We start from the raw sequence: 24,629 nt of genomic DNA, 5'->3' as shown, positions 1-24,629 counted from the left end.
AAGATGTACAGATTCTAAATAATCTTTAATGTCAACGTCTTTAATATTGGTATCTTTACTATACAGAGCCGCGTAGAAGTCAATGAAGCACTTTCTAATTTCTGTAGGTTTAGTTGTATAATTTCCACCTGCATCCTTTATCTTAGTCATCATGCTTTGCACTATGCGGGATTTTAGTTTATGTGCCAGCAGCTTGCCTGCTTTGTCATCTCCCTCAAAGTGTGTCTGTTTTAAGTGTTCAAGCTGGTGAGAGATCAATCCATCATCCAGTTGCCTCAATTTATCTCTGGTATCAACTAATTTACTATATGTTTTAGAAGATAGAGTATTTATTTATTAATTTAAAATTTTTTATACCAACATTCATGTGCACATCACACGGTTTACAGAGAATGAGTAAAAATAACTTTGGAAAGGAAAGCAAAGTTACATGTAACAGGGAGATAAAGGAACAATGGAGGTATAAGAGAGAAAATAAAGTGAGGTCAGGAGGACCAAGGCAAGGTGTTTATAGTTGAACTTGAGGCATAAATAAACTTGAATGTTATAGGGTAACTACAGATAGGCCAGAGGTGCTGAGAAGTACCCAAACAAAAATGGCCAACATATCTATTTCATTCTGAAGCTTTATCCTAGTGGCTTCCTGTTCTTTTTTGAGTGCTGAGGCTCTAGCTATGCATAAACCTCTCACCACCGCTTTAGAGCAATCCCAGATCGTGCCCATTACCCGAAGGATCACAGTTAATATCAAAAAATTCCTTAATGTGAGTGTTCAATTGCTTTTTAAACCCATCATCTTGCAGTAGAGAAGAGTTCAGTCTCCAAAAACTCTGTCCCTCCCACTGTTTCCTGAGGCCGTAAGTCTATCCCCCATAGCTCCGTGATCAGGCCAGGTAATTGGATAAATCTCTGTTCCCTGTACTTGGGGCAATAGACACTTGTCTATCAAGAAGTCGATGCATGAATAGGAGTTGTGTGGGTTCGAGTAGAATGTATACATTCCGGCTCTGGGGTTATGGTGTCTCCATATATCTATCAACTTCCAATTGTTTATCAAGGAAGTCACCATCTTCCTGGCTTTACTGCAATGGTAATGTACTCCTCCACTAGTACTACCTGAATTGTCTTTGATAAGGTTCAGTGTTAGGTTAAAGTCTCCCCTTACTATGAGGTATCCCCCCCCCCCTCCCCCCATATCAATTAATTTTTGAATCTGATGCCAGAATATAGGTTGATTTTGGGTTGGGGCATAAACAGATGATGGAGAAAAAATTTCTTGCCCTATTTTGAGTTTGAGGAATACATATCTACCCATAATATCCTCTTTCTGCGCTAAGATTTCAAATGTCATGTTGGAGGAGATTAGGATACCCGTACCAGCATATTTAGCCTTTGTGCTTGCTGCTGCCAGGAAGATGCATGGGAATTCCTTGTAGTTTAGGAGATACTCGTGTCTCTTGCACAGGTAAGTTTCTTGATTGAAAGCAATATTAGCTTTTAGTGTTATTAGTTCCCTGCACAATAGGTATCTTTTCCTGTGGGTATTGAGACCCTTCACCATAACTGATAGAATTTTTAACATTCAGTATTGTGTCAAATCTTATAACTAATATTTTCCTGATATCTGCATGAGAGCTAGTCTGATAGATGTATTGTTGGACTGCTGCAAAAGCTTTCCCTGGTATTGTCTCATAAGGTAGTTGTATAAAAGCATTTATCAATGTAGCGATGTCAGGGCTCTCCAAAGGATATATTGCTCCCATTATTGTTCCGCAACTCTTCTCTCCCAGATCTCAACCTTGGAGAGCTGAATTCCACCAACCAGACAGCCCCCCCCCCCCCCCCCCCAATTTGAACAACTATAATGTGAATTCTGCTCACCCCCTGTCAGTTCATAAACAAGTAAACTGGTATCATCATTGATAAACATGAAAAACAAAAAGTCCACCTGCCATAATAATCCATATTTCTCTAGGTATCAGAGATGAAAGCATAGTTCTGTAGTCACCATTACCGGCCGTTCAGAGCAGAGTCGGCTTGGTTCTGGTGGTGCTTCTTTCTGTGCTGCAGGCTGCTTCGCAAATGCTCGCCTCTATTTTCCTGCACGTCGCCATGTTGATTTGGTCTCCTCGTGGCATCCTGTCGGAAGCTGTGATGGAGCCTGAAAGCTGACTTCCAGTTCCACCTCACGAAAAGCTGTTATGGCTTGTTACTGTCTTTAGCCGGTACATAATGCCATTATGTTGAAAAGAGAGTGAAAAAGGAAAATTCCACCTGTCTTGCATTTCATTCCTACGTAGAGCTTGTGTGAATGGTCATAGCTCATATCTCTTCTTAAGTGTACTGTATGCCAGATCTTGAAAGAGCACAATCTCCAGTCCTTTCCACTGCCATTTTTGATTTGCTCTTTTTGCTGGAAGCCGTGGAGATTAATTATAATACCTTGTGCATTGTTATCCCTTCTTGGGCACGCTCTATTTTAATGGAATTTGCTTCTGCTTCTTCCATTTGGGTAGTTTCACCTTGTTTCTGTGATATTATGAAGGTGCATATCTTTATGGCTATCGCATGGCAGTCTTTATATTCCACTGTCTCCAGGGGTTCCTTTAATTCATGTTTGAGCGGCATGTACTATTTTCTAAATCTTCTAGCATGCCACTTAAAGTAGTGAGCTCCTTTTGCATTTCAGTCTGGGCTATAGTCACGTCCTGAAGTGCCAGTCCTTGTCCCTCCACCCGCGTGTCTACTTTGTCAATTCTTTGCCCCAGAGCCATCTCTTCCTCCCGGCTCTCAGTGAATGAGCTCAGCAGTTCTTCTTTATGCTGCCTCATCTCCCTTCTAAGCTCCATGAACCATTTTAATTGTTGTTTTGGTGGGCACGCCTAGATTTTTACAGAACTGCTGCAGTTCCCCTATTTTCCTATTTGAAGACATTCTTTTTCGGCGACTCTTACACGATCGGGGGCTATAGCAAGATTCTTGCTTTTTATTTTTTTCACTGCGAAAATGCTGTTCGGGGAGAAGGCAGAGTGGGAGCTTCAAGCACGAGCAGCCATCCCATCTCATGGCAAACAGCATTCCCCCCCCCCCCGGCCAAATACACACTGATTTGATGTATTTTACTTCCAGGTTATAAGGTAACAAAAGATGAATATCTTGGAAGATGGTATAGAATTTCTATAGCCACTGTCACTGTTTAGAACATGAAAGAGCAGTTGCCAAAACATCTCCACCTATATTTCAACCTTCAACTCAGATAGTTACATAACACTACTTCTTGCACTCCTTACGCAATAAGTACTCAAGGTGTGGAACATGCTTAAATAACCTTACCAAGAGAGATGACAATTTATTCCTATACTATCAAATTAACTTCAGCACAAAATGGCAGGCCAACTGCTCTGAATTATCACTTGCACTACATCAGAATGACTGAAGAAAAACAGCAATTAGCCCATCCAGTCTGCCCTGCTAGTCTTATCTATATTATGGATATACCCCAGCTACTGAGCATAGAAGCTTAGGCACTTTTAGGATATTGCTCCACAGCCATTTTTGTCATCTTCCTCATAAGTTCTCTATTATCCTCTATAGATGACCATACAAGATACCATACTTAATCCAACATCAATCCATACATATTAACACCAAGCTTTATAATAATCTAATCAACTACCAAAACTAGTGAGGCTGTTACTAATCTAGGCTCTTAGGTCACTGTAGTCTTGCCAAATAATAAACAGGCCACCATGAACATGGTTTGTTTCTAGGAGTTTTAGCCTATTACCAACCTAACTACCCTATGGTCTCCTGTATTACTAAGTCATTTTTTTCTTTATCTGCCCTCTCAACCTTATCGCTTCTCCTCCTGGTATCTACTCGAGGAAGTGAATGTGGGTTGTTGGCAAGTCTGCAGTATCCAATTCTTCATTTTCTAGTGTCACCTTATTTCCTTAAATTACAGCTGACATTGAGTTTTTAATATAAAATTGGACCCTCCCCTTACCCCAAGGAGGCACTAGTACAAGGGAAGGTAATTCCAGTTCTTGAATACTAAAAATAGGTCTGGTTGTCAGGATATCCACAATAAATATAGATAATATATTTGCATACAATGGAGGTAGTACATGCAAGTATCTCTCATGCATCATCATTGTGGATATCCTGAAAACCAGACTGGTTGTGCCATTCGAGGACTGGATTTGCTGACCTCCTGCCCTACTGACTACTGTCACAGGTTTTGGTTGGCCTTTCAAGCAAGTCCCATCGTATCTGGAAAAGCTAATGATATAAGATTAAGATGGAAAGCCATCTTCTGCATAAAACCATAGGACTAGGAGTCAGCCATCACCATCATATTGCCTACACCAGCCCAAGGGTATGCTAGCAGATCTTTTAATCACTTACACTGAAACTTTGCTTAAGCAAGAAAGAAAATACCACAGTTTGAATTAAACCAAAAACAGCTTATGACATAGAAAAAAAAATATGGCTTGCATCATAAAAAAAATTACATCTTTAAATCATAAGTAAAAAAAATAGTATAGCTTCTAACTATAACTGATAATCAGAATAGATTGGACAGTCTCATACAGACAAATGACTGAACTGGCATGTTTGCCACCCACGAGTCTTATATGGTGTCAAACTTGTGCTCGTTCAACCATTGCCTACGTAACCATAAATACTGCAGTTGATTTCTGAATGACAGTACTTAATAAATTAACCAGGGTAAGCCTAAGGATTTACAGAGCACCTTTGTGAGTACAACCAGTTTGCTCACACTTGCAATTTCCTCCTCAGGCTGCTTCTGTGCAGTCTAGTTGCCCTCCTAGTGCTGGATTAGGACTCAGCCCTGGGTACTTTAATAATATGTGATCCTTTTTTCCAAGGAATGAATGGAGAGTCACATTCAGACTCAGCATTAGTAGTTGAAGGAAATCGTGTCACATGCCAAATTAGAGCTTCTTTACAGTCACAGCTTAGCTTCTCCTCAGGTCAGATCCTTCTTGGGAAGGAAGCATGGGAGAGTACAGTACTAGATTAATATTCTCATCCTATCCCTACCCAAAATAGGAATGCTGATTTATTCAGCAGCATACTCAAGGCAGGGAAAGAGGAAGGGGAAGAAGGAAAACAATTAAGAGTCAGATATGTTTAGATATCTTCATTTTCAGTTTAAACCTATTTCACCTGTCAATCCAGATTTTTCCAAAGATAAACATCAGTTTAAACTGATTTTCACCTTGATTGTGTCTCTTAAAAAGCTGTGGAGACAGCATTCCAAACCTTCCAGAAGTCAGTGCAGGCAGAACTGTATTCAAGTCCTTTCCTCCTCCCCCATGCAGTGAAAAATATGCCTCAGCCCTTTTCCCTACATCAGCCATGCTCTCCTACAGGAGCAGAGATGAGGCTTGTAGACTCAGTTTTACTGACTTCAGCTCCATTTGTTGAGAGGAGCTTTGCAGGCTCAGTTCCGATGACCTCATCTCCATGTGCCTCAGAAATCACTGCTTAGGTGAAAATTCTCCCAGTACACTGAGATGAGGCCATGCAGAACTGAGGGTGCGCAGCTCCTCTCTGCTGCTGTAGGACAGCAAGGCTGACATCAGGAGAGCTGTTAGGTTACTGGTTTAGCTCTGGGAAAAGACTGGAACTGAAGCATCAGCCAGAGCACGGCTTCAGTCACCCACCTAAGCACAGATGAGCAGCAGCCCCACCCCCAACCAGAAGTTTCTGGCAGGATTCCCAGTCGCTCTGGCTCAGCACAGACTCAGAAGTGAAGACCTACACTGCACTACAGCATGCAGGAACATGGGTATGCTTCCAAAAAAACTGGAATGGAGGAGCCTGGAGCCACCACAGCCAGTAAGAATGATTGTTTGAGCAGAAAGGGAGAGAGAAAAGGGGATTCTGTGAAAGGTAAGAGAAAGGGGAGAATTCTTGTGTGTGTGTGTGTGTGTGTGGGGGGGGGGGGAGGGGGAAGGGATTTTTAGAAAGAAGAGAGAATGAAAAAGTGGAAGAAAACTGGGAGAAAAGGGGGAAATGCTAATAAGGATGAGAAGGGGAGGTTACACAGGCAGGGTGGAAGGGAATGGGACAGTGGGGGGGTTTCTGTCAACCAAAAATAAATTCTGATATTCTTCCAAAATAGCGGAAACATTTTTTCCCCCACTGATTTTCTCCTGGTTTTTGTTCTTGTCAAATAAACCCTGATAAATTCCTGGGAAAATGTTAATAAAAACTGAAAATGAAGGTCCCTAGATATATTTAACAAGTGGCAACACTTAATCCTTCAAACAACTGGTTTGGTTCCCCCCAACTCAACCCTGAAAAAAATACAACATATCAAGCAAAACCAAAAATCAATGGTATAGTATTTATTTTTATTTAGAGATCTTAAACACAAACATTGTTTATAACCTGTAAAATAACAAACATCTAGAAAATAATTATGAAAATTGGCAATGCACAGCAAAGTCAGTAAATATATACACAATAAGTTAGAATCCTTCAACTACATATTTTTCAAAAGCTTGTCTCAAAAGGTAGAAAAGTCTGAATTTATTTGTTTTTAACTTTATAATACAGTGATAAGTAACAGTACAGACTGATGTTGGAACTTCAGATAATCGATCAAGCCTCACAAAGATTACAAGAGTATTATTACATGTAAGGAAAATTATACAAAACATTACATGCGCAAAGTAACATATACCGCAACAAATTTGGGGAATAGATATTTCCACGAACACCAAATAATAATGGAGGAAAAACATTTTAAAAATCAAATTTCAGTTTGAGCACCTTGAAATGTAGGTAGTTCTGGAATGTACTGGTTACAAAATTGTCAAGAGACCAAGCGTCAGTGACAAACTAAGGGTCAGGCGGAGAAGTAGGCTTAATAGCCAGTTACACCAACTAGAAGATTCAAGTAGGAGCCACTGTAATCTGTGGTACCACTTTTTTCCCTCTTCTGAGTCTGTGAAACAATGCCACAGAAAAAACTGGAGCAAGTGGCCACCTATTCAGATTTCTGGTTGTGATGGTAAAGTACTGCTCTGTACATTGCTTTTCACTTTAATAAGAATGAAAAATAATTTGCAGCTGAAGAGGCTCTGCACACAAAAGCTAAAAATTATGAAGTACAGAATTAGTGGTGCATGTGTATGATACTACACAGCCCATATCCATCATGGCAAACCATAAAACTCTATGTGAAATGACATGACTCACTAAATAGAGCAAGATTCAAATTTGTCATATAGCCTTTAATTAAAACTTTGCTTTGACATAATTGATAACGCTTTCACTGCCTGATTTACTAAGGCTTATCTCCCATTCTGTGTCTATAGGAAAACACCTTGATGCATCTGGCCTTCAGTGACTTATAATAATTCTAAACTATACAGGTTACATGCCTGGTTGACTGAGTATACATGATACATCATCTTTCACAAGTTTGATAGCAAATAGATTTCTCTTTGTTTCTGTATAAACTGAATCAGAAATTAACTCTAACACACCTGGGGCCTAGTTTTCTAAGCCTTTTCCCCTATTGACACAGAATGGGAGAAAAGCCTTGGTAAATCAGGATCTTAAAGTTTAAATTAATTTGTTTCAGTTCTAATTTCTTAGCACCAGCTTTCTCAGAGAATACTCACTATTGGTCTTTCAAGTCTAGGGTTTAAAATGACATGTCTGTGAGTTATACAGGGTGACTAAGTCAAAAGTGACTTCACTGAATTATCATGGTATAATCTTAGCAAATCCTACAAACCCAATCAGCTATCTCAGATCACAGAAGAGCAATTGTAAATACTGATCTTACCCTTTAAAGCAAGTGCCCCTGTCCTGTACAAAGATATATATTTATATATACACACACACATAACACAATAGGCTGAACTAGGCAATTTGACTGCCAAAAACAGGCTTAAACAAAACATTTCAAAACTATGTTATTTTGTCGTCCCCCCCCCCATAGGATTCACCATTTCACACTAAACTCTGAAGACTGGAAAAAAAAAGTTAATAAAGATACTTCTGATAATTTACATAAAAGAGCTGGTATTTAAAACATTTGATTTAGCATCAATGGCATCCACTCCGTGATCAATTGTTTTTAAAAGATGTATTTTCTGTACTAATATTGTTTGGAATATATATGCAATAATGATGCATGAGCCCTCTCCCTTCTTCAAGACTGTGTGCAGTCTTGATTTTCTTGTGTGTGGGGTGGGGGGGACTCAGCCATTTTTACCCCTGCTCCTTTGAGCCTGTACCTCAATCAGAACCAGCCTCTGGCTAGCTAGAGTTCCATTTGGACCTACCCATTTCCACTTCCCACCACCTTTTTTCAATCCTCTTCAATAACCCCTGTCTGGTCCATCCATCACGGTGAAAGCCCCTGGCCAATGGCCACAAACCACAGCATGCACACCTACCCTGAGACTACCCACTGTGTGATGGCTGGAAATCAAACACAGATCTCCAGTAGGACAGCACTACCACTCAGCCTTCAGGTCAGTCCCACACTTAACATTTTAGAGTACTTAACCTAATCAGTGGAAAACAAAAAGCTCTGGTCACACATTTGGCTGAATCACAAACTTTAAACACATAAAAGGAAATTTTCTTAATTTGGATAGCTTTGATATTAATGTAGACCAAAAGCCCTACTATCTGAAAACTAATTTTACCCAACAAGTTCAGCAAAAACATCTGATTCTTCTAACGACTCCTGGAAACTTTGGCAAGCATTACAGTTCAGGTCTTTACTGGTCCATAAGTTTTACTATTATTATCCCAAGATTGTGAAATAGAAGTTATTCTTCACAACTACAATAAGCAAAGGATAACAAGAGATGGAATGAAATGAAGCAAACTGACAAAAAAAAAAAATAATAAATCTGGCAAATAAATGGGGGTGGGAGAGGGAGCAACAATGTAAGAGCCTAGAGGTTGTGCCACTTTAAAAGAAAAAAAATAGAGGAAAAACTTTAACAAACAGGAACCCAATTAAGGGAAAAAAAATGGATAGGGTCCTAAAACAGGCTGTTTGAAATCTTGCCCTGAAACACAAATGGAACGTGCAAAAAATGAAATACAAGCCAGTCCTATCCTCCTCTTCACCTAGTTGATGCCCTTGGACCTGATCAGCAACAGTTTAAAAAAAATAAAATAAAAGCTGGTGCAATGATAGGCACAGCATTTAAATGCATCATCTTCAGACATCCCAGAAAAACAGGAAGATTTAGAAGGTATCTTTGCTAAATGGAAAAAATAGCTATAAATAAGCAGTTGTACAAATACATTTTTGTACTGCTGCTACCTTGGCAAAGATTTTTTAGTTATAAATGTGCATATGTTTCTAACAAAATTCAATATAAAGAATAAAAATTGTTGTAAATTTAATTTTTTTTAAACAGTTCTTTTTACAGCTGAAAGGAGAACAGCAGCTAAGTTCCAAATATTACATACATAATTTTTTCATCTAGTAGTTTCCTCCTAATGCTTCCTGCTTCCACCTAAACTAGAAGCAGGGCTAGGAACCAGTGCTATGACCCTTCATTCATAACTATCCCTATTTTCTCTCTCTTCTCCTCACTTACACCAGCCATCACAGCAATGGTTCTTGGGCAGCAGCCATCTTCCCAGACTTATAGATGTTACTATTGAGCAATAGCTTAGGCTTCCCACAACTCTGTGGGCTGTGAACACTGCCTCCATATTATCTCCAGTCCCAGAATCTAATTCAGTTCCTTCTGTATGGCAGTGCAGAGCAAAGGCACTAGTCACAAAGTGCATTCTTTTTCCTGAAATGTCTTCAACCTTAAAATGTTTAAGACTGACTTTCTAAAAGGGTAACAGAAGCACTGATAGCAATTCCTTGTACTAATTCAGTCTCCAGGTGCATTAAATTAAAAAAAAAATGTAATGCAAAATTTGACATGAAAGACTGGTCTTTCAAATTTTACTCCATTGATAGAATGCATCTAACTAGATCTCATTCAGTCTTGCATCCTGGATTCGTTACAAAGGATCATGAAGTCACTTACGTTCAAGACTGGCTCTAGCTATATAGACACTTGCCAAACATAGCTCCACTATACAGATCAGGGAAGAGGATTTGATTTATGTATTAATTTTTAATTAGTTTATATTATGAACACAAGTTGTCCCGATGCATAAATGTTTAGTTATGTGATCATGAATGTTCCATAAAATTAGTGCAGTCTGCCTGTACAAGAGACAGACAAGGAGTTTGTTACAGCAGACTTCTACTGGTCATACTAGTCCTGGATAAATTATCTGCAGGCTAAGAAAATCACAACTGGCAAAGATTCCAGTTAGAGCTGAGATAAATTCACCAGAATTACTTTAATGCCAAATTGCAGTTTGTTATAACAGCTTGAACTTATATTGTTAAATAGGATCACCGTGCACTTTTCAAATCAGACATTTATGGTGGATAGAATGGCAGTATATTCCAGACACACAGAGAAAGCATCAAGAAGAGAAACAATATGATTACCCAGCTCAAAAAATGGTAATCAGCGGAATTTGATCTCCTCTCTTATTATATAACAAAGCTTTATTCAGTGCTTCCCTCTCCCCATCACATACATGACATTAACACAACTTGTATTTTGGTTGTCTTAACAGCAGTACAAATGTTACATGTCAAAACCAAAAAGCAAATGCTGTAAAAGCTGCCAAATTATTCAAACATGATTTTCTTAATGGATATGAAAAAAAGACAGCTGTTTTAAAGCTTTCACCTATCCAAGGACTCTGGGGACATCAGAAATACCATGCCGAACATCAGGGACCCTTTAACTAAGACACTATTCAGCTAATGGATTTTACTTCATAAAATTCTTATTCAGGTGGTTTGATTTGCTTGAAAAAAAAAAAAAAGTTTCCATTTCCATCTGTTATCCACAGAAACAGAATTCCCATTCTAGACCTTGGAAACATTGTATCAGGACTTTGAGTACATAAAATCCCAGACCCAACAACTTGGTATTTAGCCAAACTCTGTGCTTCACCACTGGCATGGGACTTTTCTTTTTGACAATACAGCAGACCAGGATTTGACTCCTGAACCTGCCTTCTGCTCAGGATGCTGCAGAGGCAGCAGAGTCCATGGATGGGGAGGAGCATACACTCAGCAACACCTGTGGTCTCCACGGTCCAATGGTGATAGATTCAGAAGGGAAAAAAACCCAAGCCATGCCCCTCAAAGAACTGTTGCTATAATGGCTGGTCTAAATGGGAAGAGATTAAAAAAAAACCAAAACAAAACACAACTTGGGTAGATGCACATACAGGCTCAAGGTGCTGTAGTCCCAGTAGGGGCCTGTTCTAATTACAACAGTAGCTGCTAGGCCAACAGAAAGGAAATCAAAGTATAAATCAGAATAAAGAAAGGGAGAAAAATAGGGGCAGGGTATGTGACTTGTTTAGTGCAAATAATCACAGCAGTGATTAGAAGACAAACGCTATGTATAATTACTATATTCATTTAAGTTCACATTGCCGCAGTGCTATGTAGTTGGTCCAAGATTAAGACTACAGGTAGATCTGGTCACTTTCCCAATAGTCATGTACATTTTTAGTTTATTTACATGCACCAAAATAACTCCCTATATATATATTTTTCCAACATGCATGGCAAGTACAGGATTATGTAAAGTACATGCACCCTGTAAAATAATTCATCAAAAATTGTTTCATTAAAGCACTTTTAAATAGTTTACAAAATTCTACAAAAAATTAAGTACATTTATCCTTATCTGTCAAAGAGATGCATTTTTTATATATATATGAATTTGAAAATAAATTCAAGATATGCTGTGAAATTCAATCTCAAGGGTCAGGGGCTCACTGAAATATTTACAAGTATACTTAATCTCTACAAAGACTGATAGGTGAAAAAGTACTTACAAATCTGAAACCTTTCCTCTCTCTTTCCATCTTTTGCTATCCTCAACACAAAGGGTGTTTAATTTGCTACCATCTTCCTGACCTTGATCCTCTTTCTGGTCACCCCTAACCTGGTGTTCCGACACCTCTCTTTCCGAGTTCACAATTCCTCCTTCAGGAATGTTACATCTCATCTGAATGCTGATGTTCTGCTTTACAACTGTCTTAGCTGAAATATGCACCATTTGGTTACCCTGCATAATTCCATCTCCTTGAACCATTGCTAACATTGCCTGCTGCTTGCTATTTCTTATTGTAGAAAACCCCTGAGTTGGTGTCAGACTAACAGTTTCTTTACAAAGTAGGGGATCTTTTCCCAAACACAATGCTGTGTCGTCCTTCTTTAGGAGAGCAGCACTATCAGTTTTTTCTTTATCTTTTTCTGTCATTACCACATCCAGCTCCCTACTCACTAGGACATCTCCAGGAACGAATGGAGAAGCATATTTTTCCTTGTCTTTCTCTAAGCTGAGATTTTCACTTTGTACCATCCTGTTGGTATTCCAGTTATCTGTAAAAGCATTTTGGATGTTCGCTGGAGGCATAAGCCTGGCATCTCCCTCTACCCTACAAGTCATAGGCCCTGCAGTTTGGCCCTCGACAAGCATACCTTCTTCCTTTCCAGGAATGTGTTTCAGATCAGCTAGAAAACTCCCTGAAAACTGCACCTGAAATGTACGTCTGACTGAAATAGTCTCAGGATTAAGATTGTTTTGCAGTCTTCCCTCTATGGAAGCAGACTCAAACCTCTCTTCACTATGGTCCATATTCTTTTCAGTTTTTCTAACTAAGTGCTCTCCATTCCCAAAGGGGCTATCACTCCTAGTAATACTCTGATTGAAGTTCTGGTCTGTTGTTACTTCAGTAGTACTGTGGTCCAAGTGACCTGTGTAGGACATGCTTTGTTCACACTCATTGAATCCGTATGCCCTGGCAACATGCCCAGAGTTAGCCAAGTCTTTAGCTCGCTGGGATCCAAGTTTACCTGTCAGATCCAGATTTAAAACCGCATTCCCATTCTGAGTCTGATACTTTCCTTTATCTTCAAGATTGGTTTTAGAAGGGTTCAGTGTATCCTCTTGTAGTGCTGTACTGATTGATTCTTTGGCTTTTTCCGCCAGAAACTTCCTAATTTCCTGCTCAATGCTATCATCACTGTCTACAGAACTATCATCTGTTTCTGAAATGACTTCACTTTCAATAGCAGTTAAGTTCATCAGGTTACAAACTGATTTAGGATCATTATCTTTTTGTAGCTGGAATGCAACCTGCATGTTATTGTTCAGTGTTTTTGCATCTAAATTTCTTTTCAAGTTCTGAGATTTATTCAGTGCATTCTCTTTGACATCCTTTTTGGGTTTCGAGAGGCAGCTTTTCAGCAAACTAGGGTTCCTATGTTTCCACTCTTTTGGTTTAATGTTCTCAAATTTGTCCAAAACTTGTGTCTCTGTGTTGCCAAATCGAACTTTTTTCCTATATTGAGGTTTTTGTTCTTTTGACTTTTTTTTTAGCTTTCTTTTTGATCTAAGGAGATCCTTGATAGCAGCATCAAGATCCTCATCACTGTCTAGTGAGCTGCTTTTGTCACCAGGACAGTAAATCCCTTCAACCTGAAGACCACCTCTGAGAATTCCAACATTACCATGAAGAGGTTCTAAAGTGCTCTCTGCCTCCAAGACTTCATTTTCATCAACAGTTCCACTGAAGTCCGAAGGGGTCATGTACCGACTCTTAACCTTCAAGTCTACAGGTTTCCAAGATTGTATGTAACCACTTCCACCTTGACAAAGACTATTTCTTGGATTGCTGCAGTCAGTTACTTGAGAAGAACATCTCTCTGACCCTTCACAATTTGTTTTCAGGTCTACTTGCACAACCTTGCTTTCATCCCTTACTTTTCTTTTGCGAGTCAATGACAACTTTGACTTTGAAAAAGAACTGTGGCCAACAGTGAGGTTACTGTGCTTAGTCAGGGTACCCGAATCTGCAGGTGTCAGAGTTGCCGATTGTGCCTTGAGAGCCAAGAAGCTTCGGATTTCTTGCTCTATGCCATCATCACTGTCCACCGAGCTATCGCTTTCTGAGCAAGGTGGCATTCTTTTCGGACACGAAATGGGATTTGCTATAGATAGATCATCATGGTTTTCAATTTGGAATGGAATTATAGTTTTGGAAATATCAAGTATAGCTTCTGCACATAGCAGTTCAGCTGCTGTTTCTGCTCTGTAGGAGGCTTGTAGCTCCTGCTCACATTTGGTTGTTTTGTCCACCATGGTCGATGAGGATCGTTTAAATGGTTTTAAATCCAGATTAACATCACTGCCAGATTTGCTGAGCTCTACTGATTTGGAAGTAGTCTGCTTTCTTTTTCTGCTTGCCGGTTTTTTATGGGCATCTGCTGAGGCACTTTTTGATGGACTAACAGCAACATCTGCAGATGAATCTTCAGTTTTTACCATAAACTGTTCCTTTTGTAAAGATTCACTGTGCACTCTATGAATAAATTCTTTCCTGTTTTTCTCAAGCTGATAAAGCTGAATAGCTTCTTCTATGCCATCATCACTACTGGAATTAGATAACTCTTCATCCAGAGTTTTCACTGCTTGTGCACATTGATGTTTGTAATCGTCATTTCGTTCCATCAATGGACGGGTAACTTGTACTTTACACATCCGCTTATCTTTACCAAAATGCTTCAGTCTTGCAAAGCTTTTAGAATTAAGACATTTAAGTTGTGTATTGGTTTTTCGTAGCTCTGAATGTCTTCCTATCAAAGTATTTTTGCATCCTTGTTTAAAGGTAGAACAGTTAGTTTTGTCCATTCCTTTATTAGGCTTAAAATCAAGTTTTGCCTGCAGCCCCTTCTGATCCACTTGTCTCATCACCGTGGCTTCACTTTTGATGGCTCCCTGTTGCTTCTTCTCATTTAAGAACTGTTCAATTTCAGCTCTTATGCTTTGCTCAAAAGAATCATCACTACTTATACTAGCGGGTGATGCGCATCTTAGCTTTTCATGAATCTCTGATTTGTCACACATGCTGTTGTTACAAACAGCTTCTGCTCTGACAGGAAGCATACTGTGTCTTTCAGTTTGTCGCAGATTTTTGTTAAAGGCAGTTTCATCTTTCGCATGATTCGACCACTCTGCATCCGCAGGATGTGATGGGCCAGCTTCACTTTTCTTTTTTAAGTATTCCTGGATAGCTTCTTCAATACCACGATCAACAGAATCATCACTATCTGAATCCAATACTAAGGGCCCAAATTCGGAATGCTCTTCTTCTGTGCCAAAGTCAGTGGAATAAATGAGCTTGGCACGTTCTTTGTTGTGCCCTTTAACCACTTTAGAATCAGTGGCAAGTCCATTATTTATATATGTCTCTCCCTTTCTATTCTTCTGCATAATACATATATACTCATTTTTCACATCAGAAGATTCATCACTCTGTAGATTGTTAATAATCATCTGAACTTGTGCAGTAAGTGGTGTTCCAGAGACATCCTCTTCTGATTCAGAAAAACACACAGGAAATTTATAATTTGTTCCCGGTCCATAGGATCCCCATTTTGTCTGCAGAGCAACCACAGGAGGTGCATTCATAACAAACATTCTAGCAGACAATGTTAGGAGTCTGTAAACAACTCAAAACAGACTCACATCCTAAAAAGAAAGAAAGAGAAAAAAAGTGTATTTGATATGTGCACATAAAATATAAAACCTCAATATACAGCTCCTAAGTTTACATACCCCTGGCAGAATTTGTAAGATGCGTATTTTACGAAAACATGAGTGATCAGATAAGACATCTCATTTTAAATGTTTCAAATTAAACTATTTTATTGCTCAAAATGTTTATTAAACATATAACAGCACAACACACGTGAGGAGTGGATACTGATAAATTAAGCTATTTTATGCATCACAGAATAGCACAATCATTAAACCATAGCAATAAAGGAAATAATAAAATGGTCCTATTCAAAAGTTTACATACCCTTGAATGTTTGGGCTGATAATATACACTCAAGCTGACACACACAGGATGAGATGGCAGTGAAGGGTAGGTATCCACACCTGTGCCTTGTCTGATTGTAATTAGTGTCTGTGCATAAATAAATAGTCATTGAGTTTCTTAAGAAACCCTTGAGCATTTCATCCAGGGCTGCACTATCTTTGGTGGTTACTGAAGCATGGGGAAAGCAAAAGGATCTGTGAGCAAAAGTAGTTCAACTTTATAAGTCAGGAAAAGGATATAGAGACATCCAAAGATTTGAAAATGCCAATTAGTACTGTTCAAACTCTAATCAAGAAGTGGAAAATTATGGGTTCAGTTAATACCAAGCCCTTTAAAAAATGATTTAGGCAACTGCCAGGAAAATTTGTTGGTATGCAAAGAAAAATCCACAAGCAACTTCTATTGAAATATAGGCTTCTCTGAAACAAAGTGGTGTGAGTGTTCCGGCATGCACAATAAGAAGATACTTGAATAAAAATGGGCTGCATGGCAGAGTTGCCAGAAAATGTTATTGCTGCACAAACACCACAAAACAGCCCACTTAAAATACACCAAACAGCCCCTAGAGAAGCCTTAAAAGGTATGAAACAAAATAAGATGGAGTGATGAGACCAAAACTGAACTTTATGGTCACAAATATAAATTGTCATAAATGCTATGTTTGGAGAGGAGTCAACACTATTCCTGCTGTGAAACATGGAAGTGGATCCCTACTGTTTTAGGGGTGTTTAAGCTATAGCAGCACGGGGGAGTTTAATCAAAATTGATGGCAAGATGAATGCAACATCTTAGCAGAAAACACTGGAAGAGAATTTGCATTCATCAGTGAGGAAGCTGCACACAGGGCACACTTGGACTTTCCAACATGACAAATGATCCGAAACAGAAGGCCAAGTAGATCCTTCAGTGGCTGCAGCACCAGAAAGTGATGGTTCTGGAGTGACCATCACAGTCTCCTGACTTCAACATCATTAAGCCACTTTGGGGAGAACTCAAACATACAGTTCATGCTAGTAACTGAAGAATTTACAGGATCTGGAGGTTTTTTGTCAAGAGGAATTGGCAGCTTGACCACATGACAAATTAAAGGGCATCATTCATAACTATCTCAAAAGACTGCAAACTGACATTGATGCAAAAAGGAGCAATATACAATATTAAGAAGTAAGGGTATGCAAACTTTTGAACAGGACCGTTTTATTATTTCCTTTATTACTATGGTTTAAGGATTGTACTATTCTGTGATGCAGAAAATAGTTTAATTTGAAACATTAAAAACAATAGACTTGTGTCTGATCACTCATGTTTTCTTAAAATTCTATACATCTTACAAATTCTGCCAGGGGTATGTAAACTTATGAGCACAAATAAGCAGCCTGTGTTTCTCTCTTTTCATGACCTAATTTAGAAGTTAACTTCTGTACCTGCTATAAAGTAGAGAAACCAGGATTACCAAAACAAATTTTTATCCAAATGCACGTCAGATTATCCAACCTTCAATCAAAACATTTTTTTCTATAGTCTTCTTAACACCAGATTGCTTTATAATCGTATTCTCATTTTGTTATTAAATATAATACAACTGTAACATTTAACTCTTCCCTGAAAAACATAACAGACTCCTGGGAAATGCTATTAAACCTGAGTGTAAAAACCAAAGTTAAGAGTCCGTGAGGGGACACTTGCGTTTACTCCTGAGAAAGGAGCAGTCATATAGAGCTCGTATTAGAGCGCTGATGTCCTCCGTCGTCAGGCCCCAGCTCACACCGCGACTTCCCGCAGCCTACGAGTCCGGCTCATTGCGGCCGCTTCCTGCGGCTCTTACTGCATCCCGGCCTGGTCCCTGCTCTCCTGCAGAAGGGCCCCGGCCGCACACACACAGACTTGAGCGCTGGAGTACGGCGCGACCCGGTGCTTCCCAGGCCGCGACCCAAACCCCTCCTCCCACTCATAGCACCTGCGCTCCGGCCTGACCTACCTTACCTCCGGGCATGCTTCCCGGCCTCAGTAGCTCTCTGCGCTTTCTCCCCGATTACAGGCCAGTGCTCCCCGGGCCCGGTAACAGAGTTCGGACGCGTTACTTGTGCTGCTTGACCCCCCCCCACCCTTTCGGTCACCCGGGTGACGCTGAGACTCCTTCTCGCTGCTCGTGCGCGCACCCTTGCAAGCGAGCATGAGCGCGCAGCACGTGCGTACGTCCTGAAACCCGCGCAAATAGGAAAGCAGACCGGCGCTTTCCCGCCAAGCCCAGACGGCGCGCGCCCGCTTCCCCGCCTCCTTCCGCAACGGTCGCGCACTGTTCCTGCTATGACCCGCCCTCTTCTTCCAGTGCGGCTGTTCAGTCTTGCCCCTTCCTGCTTGCGCGATATTGCTGGAAGCTTGGCGGGGTCTGTGGCGGGCTGTGGTCACTCTTGTTGTATGGGCTTTGTTGCTACTGCCGTCTTCATTAGTCAGCAGCAAGGGACTACTGCTAGAGTGGCCCTCATTTTCCAAGTAGTTCGTTTTTCTCAAGAATTTTAGTGGGAGATCAGCGTGGTATCATCGTGTATGTTTTCTCTCCTACATGCAAGTTTGACCCAGGAAGCTCCTTCCTTGAGGATAAAATAGATCGATCGCTTAATGATTTTAGCCATTTTCTTTATAAAATAAATTCCTAAAGTCTCTTTTGCTCTCATGTTTGTCTTGGATTAGATTGCAAGCTCTACAGAGCAGGGACTACCTCATATGTTTTTGTACAATGCTGCTGATGTAGACTAGTAATAATAGAAACATAGAAATGGCGGCAGAAAAAGACTGATCGGCCAATCTAGTCTGCTCTGCAAGCTTCTACACTTATTTTCCCATACTTACCTGTTTCACCAACCACGAACTTAAGGGCTCTTGTTGGTAACTGTTTGATTCAAATTTACTGCCATCCCCTGTCATTGATGCAGAGAGTAATGTTGTAGTTGCATCAAAGGTGAGCATAAGGCTTATGGTTAAGGGTTGTAACTGCTGCATCAAGCAAGTTACCCCAATGCTTGTTTACCCAGATTGCACAGATCGATGCCTTGTTGGATGATGTCTGAATGTAAATCCTGTTTTCCTCACTTCCCCCTACTGTTGAAGCAGATAGCAAGCTGTATATGCTTTCAAAGTGATGTATCAGGCTTAATTGGTTTAGGGTAGTAACCGCTGTAATAAGCAAGCTACCCCCACACTTATTTGTTTACCCAGATTGCGAAGTTCAGTCCTTGGTTGTTGTCTGAATGCTAATCCTCTTTTCCACATTACCCCCTGTGTTGAAGCAGAGAGCAATGCTGTGTATGCATTCAAAGTGATGTATCAGGCTTAATTGGTTTAGGGTAGTAACCGCGGGCAAGCTACCCCCATGTTTATTTGTTCACCCAGATTGTGAAGTTCAGTCCTTTTTGGTTGTTATCTGAATGTAAATCCTCTTTTCCACATTTCCCTTTGCCGTTGAAGCAGAGAGCAATGTTGGAGTTGCATTAACCGTACAAGGGATTTTTTTGAGTAAGGGTAGTAATCACCAGGTAATAGTTAACATTCCAGCAAGCCACCCCATGGCTCTACTCTTCATTCCCATCCTCTAGCCTTTATGGATCCACAGTGTTTATCCCACACCGCTTTGAAATCTTTCACAGTTTTAGTCTTCACCACTTCCTCCGGAAGGGCATTCCAGGCATCCACCACACTCTCCATGATATTGGTTCTGAGTCTTCCTCCCTGGAGCTTCAAATCGTGACCCCCTAGTTCTACTGATTTTTTTCCATTGTAAAAGGTTTGAGGTTGACCATGAATTATTAAAACCTTTCAAGTATCTGAAAGTCTGTATCATATCACCTCTACTCCTCCTCTCCTTCAGGGTGTACATATTTAGGTTCTTTAATCTCTCCTCGTAAGTCATTTTATGAAGACCATCCACCTTTTTGGTCGCCTTTCTCTGGACCGCCTCCATCCTGTTTCTGTCCCTTTGGAGGTACGGTCTCCAGAACTGAACACAGTACTCCAGGTGGGGCCTCACCAAGGCCCTGTACAAGGGGTCATCACTTCCTTTCTCTTACTAGATATTCCTCTCTCTATGCAGCCTAGCATTCTTCTGGCTTTAGCTATCGCCTTGTCACATTGTTTCGCCGACGTCAAATCGTTAGACACTATCACCCCAAGGTCTCTCTCCTGCTCCGTGAAAATCGGTCCTTCACCTCCATCAAATACAATTCTTTCGGATTTCCACTCCCCATATGCATGACTCTGCACTTCTTGGCACTGAATCTCAGCTGCCATATCTTCAACCACTCTTTCAGCTTCCTTAAGTCACGTCTCATTCTCTCCACTGCTTCTGGCGTATCCACTCTGTTGCAGATCTTAGTATCATCCACAAAAAGACAAACCTTACCTTCTATCCCGTCCACAGTGTCGCTCACAAAGATATTGAACAGGATCGATCCCAACACCGATTCTTGTGGCACTCCGCTTAACACCGCTCTCTCTTCAGAGGAAGTCCCATTTACCATCACACATTATCTTCTGTCCATCAACCAGTTTGCAATCCAGGCCACCATCTTGGCAACCAATCCTAAACTTCTCATTTTATTCACAAGCCTCCTGTGCGGGACCGTATCAAATTCTTTGCTGAAATCCAAGTAGATGACGAGCGCTCTTCCTCTATCTAATTCCCTAGTTACCCAATCAAAAAAAGTCAATCAGATTTGTCTGACAGGACCTTCCCCTGGTGAATCCATGCTGCCTCTGGTCCAGCAATTCTTCTGACTGTAGATAGTTCACTATTCTTTCTTTCAGCAGCGACTCCATAACCTTTCCCACCACCGAAGTGAGCCTAACGAGCTTGTAGTTTCTAGCCTCCTCTCTGCTCCCATTCTTGTGAAGCGGGACCACCACTGCTCTTCTCCAATCACTTGGCACCACTCCCGTTTCTAGGGATCTGTTGAACAGGTCACTCAGTGGATCTGTCAGTACATCTCTGAGCTCCCTCAGTATCCTGGGATGGACCTCATCAGGTCCCATGGCTTTGTCCACTTTCAGTTTCCCCATCTCTTCCCATACATCCTCTTCTGTAAATGGCGTTACATCTACTCCACTCCCCTCCAGTTTCTTGTTAACTAGCGACAGTCCTTCTCCAGGGTCCTCTTTAGTGAACTTCGAACTGAAGTATTCGTTTAATATTTCTGCCATTTCTTCGTCTCTCTCCACACATTGATCCTTTTCACCTTTCAATTTCACTATACCACTTGGAACTTTTCTCCTTTCTCTGATGTATCTGAAAAATGTTTTGTCACCTCGCTTTAAAATTGGTAAGCCTTTCTTCCGCTTGACTTTTTGCTGTCTTGATTACTTTCTTCATCTCCCTCAGTTCCATCAGATATTCTTCCTTGTGCTCCTCCTTTTGGGATCCTTTATATTTCTTGAACGCTGTTTTTTTTTTTAGCTTTTATTTTATCAGCCACCTCCTTTGAGAACCATATAGGTTTCAGTTTTCTTTTGCTTTTCTTTACTTTTCTGACATATAGATTAGTTGCCTTGGTAATTGCTCCTTTTATTTTGGTCCATTGTTGTTCCACATCTCTCTTGTTCTGCCATCCTACTAGATCTTTTTCCAAATACTTCCCTATTTCATCAAACTTCCTGTTTTTGAACTGCAAAACTCGGGTCTTCGTATTACGTCTCCGTATCCTATTTGTGATATGAAACTATACTGTTTGATGATCACTGGTGCTGAGGTGGGCACCCACCTGGACATTAGAGACATTATCTCCATTGGTGAGCACTAAATCAAGTATAGCTCCCTCCCTCGTGGGTTCCGTTACCATTTTTTGAACAGAGCCCCTTGCAGGGCATCCACTATCTCTCTGCTATTGTTAGATTCCGCTGAAGGGATTCTCCAGTCTACATCTGGCAGATTAAAATCTCCAACAATCACCACTTCTCCCTTCTTTTGGACGTCTTCAACCAGATCTCTGTCAAGCTCTTCCATATGATTTGGATGCCTGTAAACTACTCCAATAAAAACGGATGCCCCATCAACTTTTTTTAGGTTGGCCCATAGTGCTTCTTCAGATGCTTGGATATTGTTTCTGACATAAAGAGCCACTCCTCCCCCTTTCCTGTCCTCTCTGTTGCTCCTTAACAAGTTATAGCCCGGTATTGCTGTATTCCAATCATGAGATTCCGTGAACCACGTCTCCGTGACAGCAACAATGTCCAAGTCCGCCTCTACCATTAGGGCTTGCAGCTCTGGGATTTTATTGACTAAACTGCGAGCATTTGTGCTCATAGCTTTCCAGCTTTTCTCGTTCAGGTTACTGCTTTTATTGGACTCCTTTTGTGTCTTATTTAGTTGAGTTGAGTTATCCACTTCACCCTTTTCCTTTGTATTTGGGGGGTTACATTTCTGTATGCATTGGGTTTCTTCTTTCTTTTCGGATATCACTTCAATCTCTTTCGCAAGAGCTTCTTCAATAACTAATACAGAGAAGGCTTTTTGCGCTTGTATCACTTGATACAGTGTGTGTCTCCGATTCACAGGTCTGATTCTACCAGAGCCCACTGTAATTCTGTTTGTTTAGTTCCTTAATGCTCTATGTGAGTGAGGGGGGTAATCTTGTAGGCTGCACAGCTGTCAAGAACGGGTGTCTGTGGGTCACAGGTCTTATCCTGCCTGAGCCCACTGTAAACCCCTTTTTCCTTGACTTTTGGTTTTTATGTGGTAATGTGGAATTAATTCCTGAATAATATAAAGTGGGTGAAACTTTCTTTATTGCAGCTAATTCAGCTGGAAAATTGGGCATCAAAATGGCAGACAAAATTTAATGTGGATAAGTGCAAGGTGATGCATATAGGGAAAAATAACCCATGCTATAGTTACACAATGTTAAGTTCCATATTAGGTGCTACAACCCAAGAAAGAGATCTAGGCGTCATAGTGGATAACACATTGAAATTGTCGGTTCAGTGTGCTGCGGCAGTCAAAAAAGCAAACAGAATGTTGGGAATTATTAGAAAGGGAATGGTGAATAAAACGGAAAATGTCATAATGCCTCTGTATCGCTCCATGGTGAGACCGCACCTTGAATACTGTGTACAATTCTGGTCGCCGCATCTCAAAAAAGATATTATTGCGATGGAGAAGGTACAGAGAACGGCTACCAAAATGATAAGGGGAATGGAACAGCTCCCCTATGAGGAAAGACTAAAGAGGTTAGGACTTTTCAGCTTGGAGAAGAGACGGCTGAGGGGGGATATGATAGAGGTGTTTAAAATCATGAGAGGTCTAGAACGGGTAGATGTGAATTGGTTATTTACTCTTTCGGATAATAGAAAGACTAGGGGGCACTCCATGAAGTTAGCATGTGGCACATTTAAAACTAATCGGAGAAAGTTCTTTTTTACTCAACGCACAATTAAACTATGGAATTTGTTGCCAGAGGATGTGGTTAGTGCAGTTAGTATAGCTGTGTTTAAAAAAGGATTGGATAAGTTCTTGGAGGAGATGTCCATTACCTGCTGTTAATTAAGTTGACTTAGAAAATAGCCACTGCTATTACTTGCAACAGTAATATGGAATAGACTTAGTTTTTGGGTACTTGCGAGGTTCTTATATCCTGGATTGGCCACTGTTGAAAACAGGATGCTGGGCTTGATGGACCCTTGGTCTGACCCAGTATGGCATGTTCTTATGTTCGTAACTCTGGTTCAGAAGCTGGTCAGCCGACGCAACGGCCAAGACAAGACTCACGAGAATGCCCTTTAAGGGAACCCTCCTGTTTGGAAGCGAACTGGAGAAGTTAGCCGACAAATGGGGCATATCCTCAGTACCGTGGCTATCGGAGGACAAGAACAAGAGAAGCCAGCGCCCCTCCCTCTGAACATCTAAGGGAGGGGATCACAGTGCTTCAAACTGTACAGAAGTACATATCAAGCATCTCGCACCGCAGGCAGGGGCCAGTCCTTTCGGAACAAACACAATAAAAGGGAAGCTGGCGCTGGTCCAGGCCCCAGCCGCACCCCGCAATGAAGATCAGCCAACCCATCCATAGGAAGAAGCCATAGGGGGCAGACTTGCCCTATTCTACCAAAGATGGGTCGAGATAATTTCAGACAAGTGGGTCCTAACCATCATTCGAGAGGGATATTACCTGGACTTCCACAACATCCCTCTGGACAAGTTTGTGAAATCTCCCTGCCACGACCCTTTCAAGAGGACAGCAGTGGAATCTACACTGACCAAATTGCTTGACTTAAAGGCCATAACGCACGCAACAAGAAAATACAGGCCACTATTCCATCTATTTTATTGTTCCCAAGAAAGAGGGTACGTTCTGGCCCATCCTGGACCTCAAGTCCGTCAACCGCCACCTGAGGGTACCTCGCTTTCACATGGAAATCCTACGCTCGGTCATAAGGGCGAAACAGCTGGGAGAATTTCTCACATCCTTTGATCTGTCAGAAGCCTACCTGCACATCCCGGTCGATCACAAGCATCAGCGTTTTTTACGGTTCGCAATCCTGGACCACCACTACCAGTTCCGGGCACTACCCTTCGGGCTAGCCACAGCACCCCGAACATTCACCAAAATCATGGCTGTATTGGTGGCGACACTGAG

The 24,629-nt window shown here is 40.9% G+C and overlaps 1 protein-coding gene across 2 annotated transcripts in view; it reads right to left on the bottom strand.

The window, feature by feature from the left end:
- The window catches only part of PPP1R26 (protein phosphatase 1 regulatory subunit 26), a 69,824-nt gene extending 51,633 nt beyond the window's left edge, over positions 1–18,191 (bottom strand). The window contains exons 1-2 of one of the 2 annotated variants that reach the window (XM_029611690.1): positions 17,987–18,191; positions 11,953–15,653 (exon numbers count right to left, since the gene is read on the bottom strand). In XM_029611690.1, coding sequence (XP_029467550.1) covers positions 11,953–15,602 — 3,650 coding nt within the window. In that variant the 5' untranslated portion in view covers positions 15,603–15,653; positions 17,987–18,191. The remainder of the gene's footprint in view (positions 1–11,952; positions 15,654–17,986) is intronic. The other variant, XM_029611689.1, reaches the window with a different exon arrangement.
- Positions 18,192–24,629: the final 6,438 nt, after the last annotated feature.

Source organism: Rhinatrema bivittatum, chromosome 8 (assembly GCF_901001135.1).
Source record: "Rhinatrema bivittatum chromosome 8, aRhiBiv1.1, whole genome shotgun sequence".
Classification (NCBI taxonomy): Eukaryota; Metazoa; Chordata; class Amphibia; order Gymnophiona; family Rhinatrematidae; genus Rhinatrema; species Rhinatrema bivittatum.
Note: the sequence above shows the minus strand (reverse complement) of the source record. Positions and strands in the feature narration are given on the sequence as shown.